Source organism: Mobula hypostoma, chromosome 20, assembly GCF_963921235.1.
Source record: "Mobula hypostoma chromosome 20, sMobHyp1.1, whole genome shotgun sequence".
NCBI classification, from domain to species: domain Eukaryota; kingdom Metazoa; phylum Chordata; class Chondrichthyes; order Myliobatiformes; family Myliobatidae; genus Mobula; species Mobula hypostoma.
In genome coordinates this window covers 48,683,436-48,699,789 of record NC_086116.1, presented here as the reverse complement: position 1 = coordinate 48,699,789, position 16,354 = coordinate 48,683,436, and the positions used below count along the sequence as shown (strand labels likewise).

Sequence of the window (16,354 nt, the reverse complement as noted above, 5' to 3'; positions counted from 1 at the left end):
TCTGGACCTCTGTTAAAGATAAATGCAGGACTGGGATAGTGCATTTGTTACAAGACTTAAAACGTGTCTTCAAATTTAATGCTTAGGTCAAATTTTGTTGCTTTATGAGTGAAAAGTTCACACTTGTTTTGCACTTTTTCATTTTATCTTGCCTTAGTTTGCTCTACCATTCCACAAGTAAAAAATAAACTAGAGAAAGATTACAGATCTGTAAACCTGCTGTACAGCTGTTTATTTAGACTTAAGTAATCACTCAAAAGACCTACAGTGGAAATTTAACTGTATATTTCACTCTTTTGTTTCTGATTTAATTCTGCTAAAAACTGAAGCTCATAAAATACCAGCCAAAAAAAGAGAACCTTTTATAGTAAGAGACCAGACTAGCTTTCTTTTTCAGTATCTTGATAATGCTGCAACTAAAAATCCTGCAACTTTCTTCTTTTTCCTTCAAGGTTTGGTCTAAATCTACAGTACCTGAGCCTGGCATACTCAAAGCTATTCACAAATAAAGGTTTGAATTACCTTGCCACAGGGAAGGGCTGCCACAAGCTTGTTTATCTGGACATTTCAGGTTGTACTGAGGTTGGTGTATAGAGCTTCTTTGCTGCTATGAGAAACTATATTCTTCGATGGTGGCTAACAATCCCAGCCTTTAGTGGCTGGCTGAGTAATGCAGGAAGGGGGAGGGGTATTGAACCTAATGTGGAGTTAGAGAATCCCAGGCTGCCAAAAATGATTGTTCCCTCAGGCTTCTGGCAGAAATCCAAATGGTTTTCATCTTAGCGTAGAAAATATATAATTGGCTCAGTTCAAAATGAATCAGTGTAGTTGTTAAAGGCACATGCCTTTATTTTATCACATTCATCATGGTCATTTGCACCTATAAGCAATATTCAAAACCTTCTCTTCTGCTTCTTCCTCCATGTCATCTGCAACCAACCCTCCTCCCTTTTGCCTCTGCCTTCTTCTTCTCTCTTCCTTCCTCTCCCCTCCCTTTGTCTCCCTTTTCACAACTTTCTCTCTTCCTCTTTTCCCTTCCCCTCTTCCCTTTTTTTGCTACCCCTGTCTCTCCTTCCACTTCTACTCACTGCCTTCCTAACACCCCCTGCTCAATTCCCTCTCATCTTACATAACTCCACTGTCCTCTCTACTTTTGCTCTCCCACCATCATTCTCTCCATCCAGTTCCTTATACCCCTCATCCACCTCCCACCTTCTCATTTTACACCCTCACTTTCCTCACACCCTTATCTCCCCTCCCCTCATAAGCATCCCACAATCAGACGTCTCCTCACATCCACCTTGCTTCCAGCCCTTCCTCACATTTACACTACATCTTTCTTCAATTTCCACCTCAGCCTCCATCCCGCAACACCACTGCCTCCCTGTCACCTCTTCATAGCCCTTCAGCTTCATTCTCTCAATCCCTCGCAAAACGACTGCTCACACTTTAGACCCCCACCTACTCATTTTTAGCTCCACCCAACCCTATTGTCTACATTCAATCCCTTCTCCCAACCACCAACACTCTTATCCACCTTCAAATCCAACTTCTCAATTCTATTCCCAATTTTCCTTCATCTGGGATCTACTTTAATCTCCCTCATATCTCCCATTAACTACATTTAAAATGCTTTATCTCTCATCACCACACACTTACACATATGCCCTATTCTCCCATTAACCTTTTACTTCATCTCTTCATCTGCCTCCAGATTCTTCAGCTTACTCTGCTTTCTTCTCCACTTTCATGCACTTTATTTCCCATCTTCAACCACTCACTTTACCCATTTTTACCCCCTCACTTTTGCCTTTACTCAATCCTTCAGCTCCTCATCTCAAACATGGATGTAATGGCCCTTATTCCCTCCTACTTCACACCCCACCTACTCCAACAGCTCTTCCCTTTCCCTTCACCTTTTACCCCTCCACTCTTTGCCTTCACTTCCATCGCTAACCTCCGTACTCCATTTCCAACCACAACCTCTTTGTATTCACCCCTCTGCCTTCAATCCCCTTGATTTTCAACCCTTTTCTTGTAACTTCATCCCATGAACTTCCCTTTCATCCCCACACTGTCTTCATTCCCCATCCTGTCATCACCCGCACTCCTGGCTTTATACTAACTGCCCCCTATTCCATATCCTCTACTCCCATGCTTTCATCCTCAATTATTTTCCTTCATTTCTCTCCTGTCTCATCCCCTCCCTCACACCCACCCCTCCTTTCCTCTCCCATCTTTAACCTCACCTACTCCATCTGCATACCCCTCCACATACCGTCTTCATCCAAATCCCACCTTCATCCCACACTCTTGCCTCCATTCTCCTCCCATCTTCATTTCACCTCTTCTGCCTTCATCCCAACATTACCTGTGCTTTTACCTCCACCCTTCATCCGCATTCCAGCCCCCATATGCCTTCAGTGCCCTTCCATCCACCTTCAGCCTCCCCTGTAACCTAATCCTAATGGCAACCCATTCCTTCTTATTTTTACTTACGTTCCCTCTCTTCCACCTTCTACTAGCAAAAGACAGGGAAGCTGAAGATGTGCCTAAGGCAGGAAAGCTCCATTTTCATTTTCCATATTTTTCTCTGATAGGCTAATATGTTTATCTTGTTGCTAAAGGGAAAAGTTTTACTTCCAGTTTAAACTCCAGTATTCCAGTCCTGCTGAAGGATTTCGGCCTGAAATGTCAACTGTACTTTTTTCCATAGATGCTGCCTGGTCTGCTGAGTTTCTCCAGCATTTTGTGTGTATCGTCCAGTATTCAAGCATGAGAAATTGAGAATACCAATGTTTTTTTTTTGTTATATCCCTCTTTAGAATATCCTAAACTTAGTTTGAAATTTTAGTTTCTGATGAGTAGAGTGTTGCAGACCTCTCAGGAATTCAGCTAATTACAGCTCTCTTATCATTGCAGAAATGAGCAGGAAATAAACTTCTCAACCCCTAAGGTATATTCCAAAGTGTGGCCATTTGAAATTTGTAAACAAGAATGCTACACAACTCTAGTTGAGGGCAGACATACTACTTGTTTTACTGAGTTTGCAAAATTGAATAACATAAATAATACAAAATGTTAAAACATGCAATATGTGCTTCACAGTTTATGAAATGGTGCACTGTTGCAGTTGATTAAACTTATTCTTCACCTCCTCCATCTTTAATTCATTGGATAAATGTAACTTTCAGCAAATGACCTTAAGTGGCCATGGTGGCACTTGTTCCGTTTGCAAGGATAAGTACCATGAGGGAGATCGGTGGGGAGGGATGAATGGATAAGGGAGTTGCATAGGGAGTGATCCCTATGGACAGCCAAAGTGAGGCGGATGGAGGGAAAGATGTGCTTGGTGGTGGTATCCCATTAGAAATGGTAGAAGTTACGGAGAATTATATGCTGAATGTGGAGGCTGGTGGAGTGGTAGGTGAGGATAAGAGGAACCCTACTCCTGGTGGGGTGGCAGTTTGATGGGGTGAGGGCAGACATGTGTGAAATGTCTAAAATATCTAAAATAACACTATGTAATATATTTTTCACAAAATATTTCAGATATTTTGAGTAACGAACTATTCTTTAAGACTTAGTAGAGGCACTGTTGTCAAACTGTGATGATCTCTGCAAAGTTACTGAGCATCCTTTAGAATTTCCACATCTCTTTCTGGGGCAAGCGTCTTTGATCAATCTTTTTGATTTTGTAGTTGTTCCTCTGATTATGAGAAAGCCTCCATCCTGATTTTGTATGAGCTAGCGTATTGTGTGTGTCAAGTCACCACTATCTTCAGCTGTGTTTGCTTATCCTTTTTTAGACTATCTCAGCTTGTCTTCCTACACTTAACTGCACATCTGGTTCGGCATTGTTTCCATTAGTAAGAGTACACTTCCACTTTTAATTCAAATCACGATTTCTTGTGTAAAGGCTTGTTCTCTTTCTGTCTTGTCTGAATCACCTACTGCAGATTCTACATTCTCTCAGCCTGCTAGACAGCCACATCAAGTCCTGCATCAGTGGTCTGTACACTGGACTTTGCTTTGTAATCTTGATTAAATTTTCAGCACTTCTTTCATGTGTGAAGCAGGCTTGGTTAAGCATGCCTACATTCTCCCTAAGCATTTTGGTGCTCAGTGATGGGGCTTCAAGGCAATGATCTGAAGTGTTTTGTGATTACAGTGAATAAATGCAATCCCCTGCAGGCATATTGGGGTAAATCTTTTCATCTCAAGATCAAAGCTTCTCATTTTGTGAATAATGCATCTTTACATCTGTCAGAGTTTCTTTGTGTATACCAGAGGCTGATCCCAGACTTTTTTTTAGGACACCTGCCTGCTTATTCAGTTCCTTATTATTATCAAAATATTGTATGACAGCCTGTCTACTTGATCTTTTTGATGGTTTGTTTATGAGCAGATGTGCTCATAAACAAACTATAGACTTATATAGATGAGTAGTGACAGTATATTGACTGGCTGCATCACAGCCTGATATGGAAACGCCAATGTCCTTGAGTGTAAAATCCCATAGAAAGTAGTGGATAAAACTCAGTCCATCAAAGGTAAAGCCCTCCTCACCATTGAGCACATCCACTCAGAGTGCTATCGTAAGAAAGCAGCATCCATCATCAAGGATCCCCGCCATTCAGGCCGTACTTTCTTCTTGCTGCTGACATCAGGAAGAAGGTACAGGAGCTTCAGGACCCACTCCACTAGGTTTAGGAACAGTTATTATCCCTCAACCATCAGGGTTTTGAACCTGAGGGGATAACTTCACTCAACCCACCACAACCTATGGGTCAACTTTCAAAAACGCTTCATTTCATGTTCTCGATATTTATTATTTATTTATAATTATTATTTTCTTTTTGTATTTACACAGTTTGTTATCCTTTACACATTGGTGGCTTGTCCATCTTTCATTGGTTCTGTAGTGTTCCTTTATATTTACTGTGAATGTGCACAAATATATATAAGGTGACATATATCTATTTTGAACTTTGAGATTATCAACTCTATTTACGTACTTTATCCTTCTTAAATCCTCACATCAGGAAATTGTTGATAGTTCAGAAAGCATAGTTCCCATGTATTATCTGTCGGGATCAACGGCTTTCCTAACTTGACTTCAGCTGGATTTGGATTCTGGCTATCTCTGGTGGTTGTACCCTGGAGGAGATATTTTGAACTTCAGTTTATGTTTGTTCTGTTTCTTCTCCCCATTTCTGCCTATCAGGATGCATTCTATACCCTAATTTTCATAAACAAAAAGTAACAGAAAAATAAAGAAAATTTCAATACCTACATAATTTCCAAGGTAAAAAAAAACACATGGTTCAGCTGAGAATTGATAAAACACATTTTTAACACACACCGGCTTTGGTTACCTATTATCATAAATGACATGGACATCAGCCAATCATGAGTACTTCAATAATTTATACTATTTAAATCACAGCCTTTCAAGATGAAATAAATTAATGCATTTCTGATTAATAATGTTTTGTCTTTTAAAGGCTCAATTTTAACTCATTAGGCAAGCAGGCACTGGATGATAAATAAACCTCTTGACTCACCATCATAAACCTAGTCACAGTTATCTCCCAGGTCCCATTTTAACATGACCTATCAGTTACACGTTCCTAATTATCAGGGAAAAGGGTGGTAGACATTGTCTACATTAGTGAGGCCTTTGACAAAGTCCTCTATGGTAGACTGGTCCAGAATGTCAATGCACATGGAATCCAAGCCAAGCTAGCAAATTGGATTTATCCATCCACTGCTACCAACCTTATAGTTCCCACACCCCACACTTCCCGTTTCTACCTCCTACCCAAGATCCACAAACCTGCCTGTCCAGGTAGACCCATTGTCTCAGCTTGCTTCTGTCCCACCAAACTCATTTCTGCATACCTCGACACTGTTTTATCCCCCCTTGTTCAATGCCTTCCTACCTATGTTCACGACACTTCTCACGCTCTGAATCTTTTCGATAATTTTAAGTTCCCTGGCCCCCACCGCTTTATTATCACCATAGATGTCCAGTCCCTATATACTTCCATCCCCCACCAGGAAGGTCTCAAAGCTCTCTGCTTCTTTTTGGATTCCAGACCTAACCAGTTCCCCTCTACCACCACTCTGCTCCGTCTAGCGGAATTAGTCCTTACTCTTAATAATTTCTCCTTTGGCTCCTCCCACTTCCTCCAAACTAAAGGTGTAGCCGTGGACACCCGTATGGGTTCCAGCTATGCCTGCCTTTTTGTTGGCTTTGTGGAACAATCCATGTTCCAAGCCTATACTGGTATCTATCCCCCACTTTTCCTTTGCTACATCGATGACTGCATTGGCGCTACTTCCTGGACACATGCTGAGCTCGTTGTCTTCATTATCTTTGCCTCCAACTTTCACCCTGCCCTCAAGTTTTCCTGGTCCATTTCTGACACCTCCCTCCCCTTTCTTGATCTTTCTGTCTCTATCTCTAGAGACAGCTTATCTACTGATGTCTATTATAAGCCTACGGACTCTCACAGCTACCTGGACTATTCCTCTTCTCACCCTGCCTCTTGCAAAAATGCCATCCCCTGCTCGCAATTCCTCTATTTCCACCGCATCTGCTCTCAGGATGAGGCTTTTTATTCCAGGATGAAGGAGATGTCCTCCTTTTTCAAGCTTCCCTTCCTCCACCATCAACTCTGCTCTCAAACACATCTCTCCCATTTCATGCACATCTGCTCTCACTCCATCCTCCCGCCACCCCACTAGGAATAGGGTTTCCCTTGTCCTCGCCTACCACCCCACCAGCCCCCGTGTCCAACATATAATTCTCCGTAACTTCTGCCACCTCCAATGGGATCCCACCACTAAGCACATCTTTCCCTCCCCTCCTCTCTCTGCTTTCCGCAGGGATCACTCCCTACACTCCCTTTTCCATTGGTCCCCCCATCCCTTCCCACCGATCTCCCTCCCGGCACTTATCCTTGTAAGCGGAACAAGTGCTACACATGCCCTTACACTTCCTCTCTCACCACCATTCAGGGCCCCAGACAGTCCTTCCAGGTGAGGTGACACTTCACCTGTGAGTGAGCTGGGGTGATATATTGCGTCCGGTGCTCCTGATGTGGCCTTCTATATATTGGCGAGACCCGACGCAGGCTACGAGACTATTTCGCTGAACACCTACGCTCTGTCCGCCAGAGAAAGCAGGATCTCCCAGTGGCCACACATTTTAATTCCACGTCCCATTCCCATTCTGATATGTCTATCCCTGGCCTCCTCTACTGCCAAGATGAAGCCGCTCTCAGGTTGGAGGAACAACACCTTATATTCCGTTTGGGTAGCCTCCGACCTGATGGCATGACCATTGACTTCTCTAATTTCCGTTAATGCTCCACCTCCCCTTCGTACCCCATCTTATTTATTTATTTATTTCTCTCTCTCTCTCTCTCTCTCTCTCTCTCTCCTTTTTCTCCCTCTGTCCCTCTCACTATACCCCTTGCCCATCCTCTGGGCTTCCCCTCTCCCCCTTTCTTTCTCCCTAGGCTTCCCATCCCATGATCTTCTCATTCCTTTTTGCCAATCAACTTTCCAGCTCTTGGCTCCATCCTTCCCCCTCCTGCCTTCTCCTATCATTTCGGATCTCCCCTCCTCCCACTTTCAAATCTCTTACTATCTCTTCTTTCAGTTAGTCCTGACGGAGGGTCTTGGCCCGAAACATTGACTGTACCTCTTCCTAGAGATGCTGCCTGGCCTGCTGTGTTCGCCAGCAATTTTTATGTGTGTTGCTTGAAATTCCAGCATCTGCAGATTTCCTCGTGTTTGTGATTTTAAATTGGATTTATAGTTGGTTTGGTGATAGGAGGCAGTACACTGGCACATTAGTGGAGATATGCCTATCTGATCGGAAGTCTGTGATCATTGATTGGAAATCTATGATACTGTAAAAAATGGTGCTTGGACTTCTATTGTTCATGATATATATTAACAAATTAGATATGAATATAGGTTTATTTAGTAATTTTACAGATGGCATGAAAGTTGCTGGTGTGAATAATGGTTGTTTAAAGCTACAGTAACATATAGAAAGTGAGCAAAAAAATAGCAGATGAAATTTAATCCCAACAAGTGTAGTGAAGCATTTTGGGAAGTCAAATAAGGATAGGTTATATACAATAAATGGCCAAGCTCTAATGGGTGTTGATAAATAGAGAAACCTTGGGGTAAAGGTCCAGAGTTCCATGAAAGTGGGAGTACTGGAAGATAGGTGGTGGGGAAAACGTATTTAAAGATTCAAAGTACATTTATTATCAAAGTATGTATGCAGTACACAACTCTGAGATTCATCTTCCCACAGAAAACCATGAAACAAAGAAAACCCGTTCAAAGAAGAAACATCAACCTCCCACCTCCCCAACATGCCAAAAACAAATCACACAAATGGTTAAAAAAAGAGAAAAACACAGAATATAAAACACAAAATCAAAAGATTCCCATCTTATTCAACTCAGATCAGTTCAGTTCAAACTGGTGCTGTGCTGTTCATTATCTGCAGGTCACTCTGATCAAAATCGCACAAAATAGCAACAAAGAAAGGAGTGACCAGGAACCAGAAACGCATCATAACTTGAACTACAGAGTGCAATCCACAAACTGTTTTGGTTAAATCTTGCCCAAGACCCAGGTCTCCAGCACAATCCTCCGGCAGCATTGAAAAGGAGAGAGAGACATGAATGCAGGGACCTTCCTCCAGAAGCAGAGGACGAGAGGGGGATGAGAGAGAGAGAGAGAAAGAGAGAGACAGAGAGAGAGAGAGAGAGCACGAGAGAGAGAGAGAGAGAAAAAAAGAATGAATCACATGCAGACACTTTCCTCTGGCAGCAGCAAGCAAGATAGTAATAGACAGCACAGAACATCCATTCGTCTTCTGCTCACTCCTCAATTAGTTCAATCTTCTTTGACACTTTAATCAGCGAGATTGGGAAGAAATATAACCGATTATTGGCTCATGCCCCATCTTGAGGCTTTGAGGACACACTATGGTTTGAAACTTCACAGAACACTCTTGGAGACAGTAAAGGGCCAGATTGCTCAATTGACCTGAAAACACCCCACCAAAATTTAGATCACAGGCTCCAACAGTAGCAGAACCACCTTTGAAAGAAAGAGAAGACGTAAAAGAGATGAAAGAAGTGGTTTTGTGATCTTCCGGACGACGCTGCCCTTGGTTGGGTTGTTTGCTGGTGCCATTTTCTTCCATGTATGCTATTGTGCCATTAGCCAAAGAATAGAATATAAAACTTGGAACATCATGTTGCAACTTTTCAAAACACTGGTTAGACTGCACTTGAAGCATTGTGTGCATTACGCTAAAGAAAGAATGTGATTGTGCTGAGCAAGGTGCATGGAAGGTTTACTAGGATGCTGCCAGGGTAGGAGGACTTCAGCTATAAGGAGACATTGGGTTTGTTTTCCCTGGATCATAGGAGGCTTAGAGCTGACCTGAAAGAGATATATAAACTCATGACAGGCCTAGACAGAGTAGGTACTTTTCTCATGGTAGAGGGGCTAAAAATAAATGAGCATAGATTTAAGAGGACACGAAATGGATTTAATGGGGATCTGTTATGTAAGTTTTTCACGCAGAGAATGGTTGATATTTGGAACACACTGTTAGAGGACGTGCTGGAGGCAAACTCGGCCACAATGTGTAAGATACAGTCACAATGTGGCATCAGTGTTGAGGATAATTGTGATGGAGATGTTATTACTTATTTTTACTGATTGCAGTCTGATGGTCAGGAAGTCAAGGATCCAGGTGCAAAGGGAGGTCTTGAGTCCCAGATCCAGGAATTTGAAGTGTTTGCATGGAATTATTGAAATATTGAATATTGGAAGTATTGAAGGCAGAGCTGTAGTTAATAAACAATAGTCTAATGTAGGTGATTTTACTGTTCCGATGCTCCAGAGATAGGTGTAAGGCTAGGAAGATGGCACCTGCCATGAATGTATTTCAATAGTAGGCAAATTGCAGTGGGTTAAGGTTGTCTGGGAGGCTGGAAGCACTTCTCAAAGCACTTCCTGATTGTGGATGTCAAAGTCACTGGGTGCTAGCCATTAAAGCACGTTACCTTATTTTTCTTTGGTACTTGCCTTCCCCAAAATACAATGCCTCACACTTAGCTGAATTAATCTCCATTTACTATCCTTGGCCTTCTTACCCAGCTGATTAAGGTCCCTCCGTAATTCCTGATAATCATCTTCACTGACCACAGCACCAATAATTTTAGTGTCATCTGCAATCTTATTAACCATCCTTTGTATATTCTCATCCAAATCATTGACATACAGTAGATGACAGATAGCAATGGGCCTAGTGCCTACTCCTGGAAGCGCCACTACTCATAGGCCTAAAGTTCAAAAAATCAGTCTTCTGCCAAAACACACAGTTTCCTACCATTAAGCCAACTTATCCATTTATCCAGTGAGTAGCACTCCATGAAGTTCATGTGATCTAGCTTTCCACTGCAGCCTACCATGCAAAATTTTATCGAAGTCCTTACTGAAGTCCATATAAATACATCTTCCGCTCTGCTCTTCTTGACTTTCTTGGCCACTTCTTCAAAAAAGTTTGAATGATCCTGCAGGTTTTAACTGAGAACTTCCCACTCATGAGGATTGTTCCAACAAAACACAAATGAGCTCTTTATTATGGCTTGTTTTCCAATTTCCTTTGATTACTTTCTCCAGTCTTCATAACCTGGCACACATTAAGGAGTAGGAACAACAAATTGGCTCATACTTGTTTCTCAAATAGAACTTAGAGTATATTCTGCCATTGGGGCATGCTGTTTTCTTATTTTCATTTAGGGAGTGAAATTCTTCTGTTATTAATTTTAGCAAGAAAACCAATATTAACAGATGGAACTTCATTCTTCTTTCATTTGATACCAAAGGAATCATGCAAAAGAAGAATCACGTAAAGATTTACTACAATTTTGCAGATATAGCCTGTTAACTCACTTTAAAGATATTAATTTACATTTGAACAATCTAACTGCTCACATGGTGTACATCCTGTTTTTACAATGATGCTCCTTCCTCCTGGACCATGATTATGTGTCAGATAAACACTGATGGTCCTGGGCAGGTGAGAATGGAAACTAATGTGAGCTTTGTATCCTGAATACCCAGAGTCCAGACTGACATCTACATCATTTATTATTATATTGTAATTTGCCCTCTACTGTGCCTATTGTCTTGTTTATTATTTATTGTACTGCCCTGCACTGTTTTGTGCACTTTATGTAGTCCTGTGTAGGTCTGTAGTCTAGTGTAGTTTTTGTGTTGTTTTATGTAATCTAGTGTAGCCTTGTGTTGTCTCAGCCTAGTGTAGTTTTGTGTTGTTTCATGTAGCACCATGGTCCTGGAGGAACGTTGTTTCGTTTTTACTGTGTACTGTACCAGCAGCTTATGGTCAAAATGGCAATAAAAAGTGACTTGACTTGATTTCCTTCGCATTTCAGTGCTCGTGGTAACGCTTGCACCAGGTGCTGGAGCAGTCAGGCAAATATTGGAGGGCTTATTCAAATAAGGTAGTAGAAGTAGTATTGTGACTGGCATTTTCATTTATGACTGCCTTAGCAAGGCTGGGCACTAGTCATAATAGCATTTTACTGTATCAATATGGCTAGGTTTAAGAAGTGACATTGACTGGTTTAGTACATGCATTTTGGTCATGCCCTCGGCTTGATGACTATTGGGCACTGGTTTTTAAAATTATCAGTGAGGTTTTGGGGGTGACACTGAGACCTTGCCCGTTTATAGCTGTATTTGGTGTGGCAGATGATGATTTGGGTTTAAATGCAAGCCAGTCGGATATCATTGCATTTACATCGCTATTGGCCCGTAGGAGAATTTTGCTGGTTTGGAAATCTGCCACTCCCCCAACTGCTCCTGCTTGGTTAGAAGATGTAATGTTTTTTCTGAAATTAGAAAAGATTAAATTCACTTTGAGGGGGTCTGTGAAAAAGTTCTATTCGAAATGGGGACCTTTCTTATCATATTTTGGGAGTCTTAAGGAATTACCTACTAGTTGAGGGCATTTGATTGTACTTAGGAAGTTGCCTCCCATTTAACACAGTTATAATTTACCTCACAGGGTGGTTGATGAATTGTAAATATGAGTGTATTTTGGATCATCTGACATGTTGCAGATGTGTATGAGCTGTCGTATTGAAGTAGTGTGGGGGTACGGTTGTGAAATGTCCGTACTTGTATTTGTGAATTGTTGTGTTGTAGATATATTAGCTGCCATGATATGTTCGGGGAGGGCGGGTGGGGGGGAGGTTTGTTTTGGGGGTACGATACTAAAGCAAAATGGAGGAAAATGTAATCCATTATATATTCTTTATTGTGTCATTCCTTCAATAAAAATATTTAATAAAAAAAAAGTGACATTGACTTGTTGCTAGTAATAGATTTTGCCAGTGCAAAACAGAAACAGGTCCTTCAGACCACTTAGTCCATGGCCACTGCCAAGCATTCATTTACTCTAATTTTACACTAATGTTTATTGAATATTCCCCATATGCAGTCAGGTTCTACTACTGATCTACACATTGGGGATAATGTAATGTGGCCAACTAACTCACCTTTAGGAAGAAGGGAGAATACTGCAGCACCCAAAGGAAACCCATGCAATCACAGGAAGAATGTACAAACATTGTACAGACAACACTGGAGGACAGAGTTGAACCTGGATTGCTACAACTGTGAGGATTAACTTTTTTTCAGTATGTTCACTAGCAAACATTTTATTAATCCACATCAAAGTTGCTGGTGAACGCAGCAGGCCAGGCAGCATCTCTAGGAAGAGGTACAGTCGACATTTCGGCCCTCTCCCTCCCACTTTCAAATCTTTTACTAGCTCTTCCTTCAGTTAGTCCTGACGAAGGGTCTTGGCCCGAAACGTCGACTGTACCTCTTCCTAGAGATGCTGCCTGGCCTGCTGCGTTCACCAGCAACTTTGATGTGTGTTGCTTGAATTTCCAGCATCTGCAGAATTCCTCATGTTTGCATTTTATTAATCCAGCTGGCAGCCAGCCCCTTTTAAAGGAAGTGTACTTGTCTTAGTAATTGGACTCGTTCTTTGATCTTTAGCTCTCTGTAGGAGTTTCCCTGGTGCAAGCAAATGTAAACTTTATAAAACCAGCCCCAGGAAGTTTTCTTAACTTAAACAACAGCTTCTGCCACTGCACTTGTGATAATGCCGGTCCCAAAGAAGAGTATTCTGTGTGTTTTGCAAATTATTTGTTGACATACTGATTAAAAGGCATATAGAGAAAGATGTTTCTACTTGCTAGTTCCCAACCTAAATAGTCGGTGAACACAAGGCACCTTTATAACCAAAAATCATATTGTTGTTTCAACTGATATACCAAAACAAAATGTATTTACATTAACTTAGGTTTAAGTTATGTTTTATGTATTTTTGTTTGTTTAGATTTCAGTGAGAGGCTTTAAGTCATTAGGAATTGCTTGCAATAAAATTGAGCACCTTGTAATCAATGATATGGCAACACTTACGACCAACTGCATCACAGTAAGTGCGGTATAAGTTTATCAACTATATAACGATAATAGTGTTTCTTTTACTTGTTATTTGAACCAAAATACTTTGCACTGTTTTAAAAATTTAAGTAAAAATATTTGTTTGACATGTCTTGTTTGCTTCAAAAGAATTAACCTGAATCACAAGAAGCAAATACTGCAGATACTGGAAACCTGAAGTAAAAACAAAATATTTGGAAATATTCAGGAGGGCAAGCAACATCTGTGGAGAAAGTAACACAGTTAATGTTTCAGGTTGTTGACCTTTCATAAGGATTTTTGAACTTTTTTCAGATTTGATGGAATTTCATTAAGCTGAAATATTAATTCATTTTCTACCTCCATGGATGATATCTGATTTTCTGAGTTTTTGCAAAGCTTTCTGTTGATAGACAGTACCTGCACCTGAAAAATTATCTCTTTTTTTTAAAAAAAGCCTCAAACATAAAGAGCCAACATATTTTTTGACAACACACATCAAAGTTGCTGGTGAACGCAGCAGTCCATGCCAAACCATTTAAGCTGCGTACTGCCATTGACCTGCACCCAGACTGTATAGCCCTCCATGTGCCTATCCAAACTTCTCTTAAACATTGAAATTGAGCTTGCATGCACCACTTGCTCTGGCAGCTCATTCCAACTCACATAACCCCTCCGAGTGAAGAAGTTTCTCCCTGGTTCCCCTTAAACTTTTCACCTTTCACCCGTAACCCATGACCTCTAGTTGTAGTTGCCCCCACCATCAGTGGAAAAAGCCTGCTTGCATTTACCCTATCTATACTCTTCATAACTTTGTATACCTCTATCAAATCTCCATTCAATCTTCTATGTTGCAAGGATAAAGTCCATTTAAAACAGAGATGCAGAGAAATTTCTTTCACCAGAGGGTGGTGAATTTGTGGAATTTATTACTACAGGCAGCTGTGGAGGCCAGGTCATTGGGTGTATATAAGGCAGAGTTTGATCAGTTCTTGATTGGACATAGTATCAGAGGTTACAGGGAGAAGGCTGGAGAGTGGGGCTGAGGAGGGGAAAAAAGGATCAGCCATGAATGAATGGTGGAGCAGACTCAATGGGCCAAATGGCCTAATTTCTGCTCCTATGTCTTTTGGTCTTATTATCAACAGTTTTGGGCCCCAAAGGATCTCAGAAAGGATTTGTTGTGATTGGAGGGAATCCAGAGGAGGTCCACAAGGATGATTCTGGGAATGAGAAGTGTTTGGCAGCTTTTGTCCTGTACTCACTGAAATTTAGAAGAATGCAGGGGGATCCCATTGAAACCTAACGAAAATTGAAAGGACTAGGTAAGGTAGATATAGAGAGGATGTTTCCTATGGTGGGGGTATCCGGAACTACAGGGCATAGCCTCAAAATTCAGAGGCGACCTTTCAGAACAGAGGTAAGGAGAAATCGTTTTAGCCAGAGGGCGGTGAATCTGTGGAATGCTCTGCCACAGACTGCAATGGAGGCCAAGTCCGTAGGTACATTTAAAGCAGAAGTAGATAGTTTCCTGATTGGTCAGGGCATCAGAGTTACAAAATACACATGGACTAAGATGTTAACTGTCCTGTGCTATCACCGGTAGGATCATCAGTTGATCTGCCACCAGTCTTCAGGAGTTTCGGCCCGCTTATGATCAAGTCTCCCTCGAGGTGGTGGGCCAGCAGTGCTAAAGCACCACCTCCCACTGGTGAGCTTAAAAACTTGGCATCTGCCTCTATCAGAGTTGTTGGTCACTTCCATCCAACAGATAGTCTACTCTTCAGGTGTCTATGCAACTACTGAAGGGTTTGCAAGATATGTATACACTGTCTGACTATCTGCCCCTCTGGACATACTTGGTCCACACCCATGCTGATCCATAGGATATGGTGAGAAGGCAGATGTTTGGGATTGAGTGAGATCCAGGATCAGCCATGATGGAATGGCAGAGCAGAGTTAATGGGCTGAATGGGTCTTTATTTGACTATATCAGTATTAATCTGATTAACTGTTGGCAACATATAAGTGGATTACTTCTTAAGTATATTCTATAGTCAGAACTTCCAGTGAGATTCACCATTGATAAGGAGCTGCAAATCACAACTCATGCACCACAATTACTGCTGAAAGGAAATTTCCAAAGATTGGAGAGATTTCAAAGAGTGAGGATTTACTGATTCAAGAAAAACTGGACTGTTAATCATTATGATGATGGGTTAAATTATATAGCTCTTTAATTTAGAATGATCTGCTGAACAGAAAAAAATGTGTTGGGCCATAAAAAAAAATGCATATACCTGTACTCAAAATCTGATTAAAATAGAGAAAACGGAAAAAAAACTCAGTAGATCAAGGCAGCATCTATGGAAAGCAAAACAGAGATTATAGAATCAATATCGCAAAAAAAGATCTTCAACTGAAGTAACTCTGTTTCTCTTTACACAGATGCTGTTTGATCTGCTGAGTATTTACAGCATTTTTTGCTTTTATGTCTTGGATATTAAGTCTGCTGTTTTGTTCTTTAATTGAAGACTAATAAAGGAATGTTACATACAAAAATAATTCCTGGATAAATTATTTTCAAATCCCTTTTCTTCTATGAAAGCTATTCCAAACATATTTATATGGGTGGTCATCAATCTAAAATATCAATTCTGTTTCTCTCTGCATAGATACTGTCTGACAAAATTGAGATTTTACATTATTTTATGCATTTCAGCATCTGCATTGTTTTGATGTTTAATTACTAATCCAATCTTTTATTTGTTTTCCTTTT

General features: G+C 41.0%; 2 protein-coding genes across 3 annotated transcripts in view; one reads left to right on the top strand and one right to left on the bottom strand.

The window, feature by feature from the left end:
• The window catches only part of lrrc17 (leucine rich repeat containing 17), a 46,311-nt gene extending 45,650 nt beyond the window's left edge, over positions 1–661 (bottom strand). The window contains exon 1 of one of the 2 annotated variants that reach the window (XM_063072839.1): positions 523–661. The gene's annotated coding sequence lies outside the window, so the exon portion shown is untranslated. The remainder of the gene's footprint in view (positions 1–522) is intronic. The other variant, XM_063072838.1, reaches the window with a different exon arrangement.
• Positions 1–16,354, top strand: part of fbxl13 (F-box and leucine-rich repeat protein 13) — a 175,363-nt gene that overhangs the window by 113,629 nt on the left and 45,380 nt on the right. Inside the window, 2 exon segments of the mRNA XM_063072833.1 lie at positions 453–582; positions 13,490–13,588. Of these exon segments, the coding sequence (XP_062928903.1) occupies positions 453–582; positions 13,490–13,588 (229 nt within the window).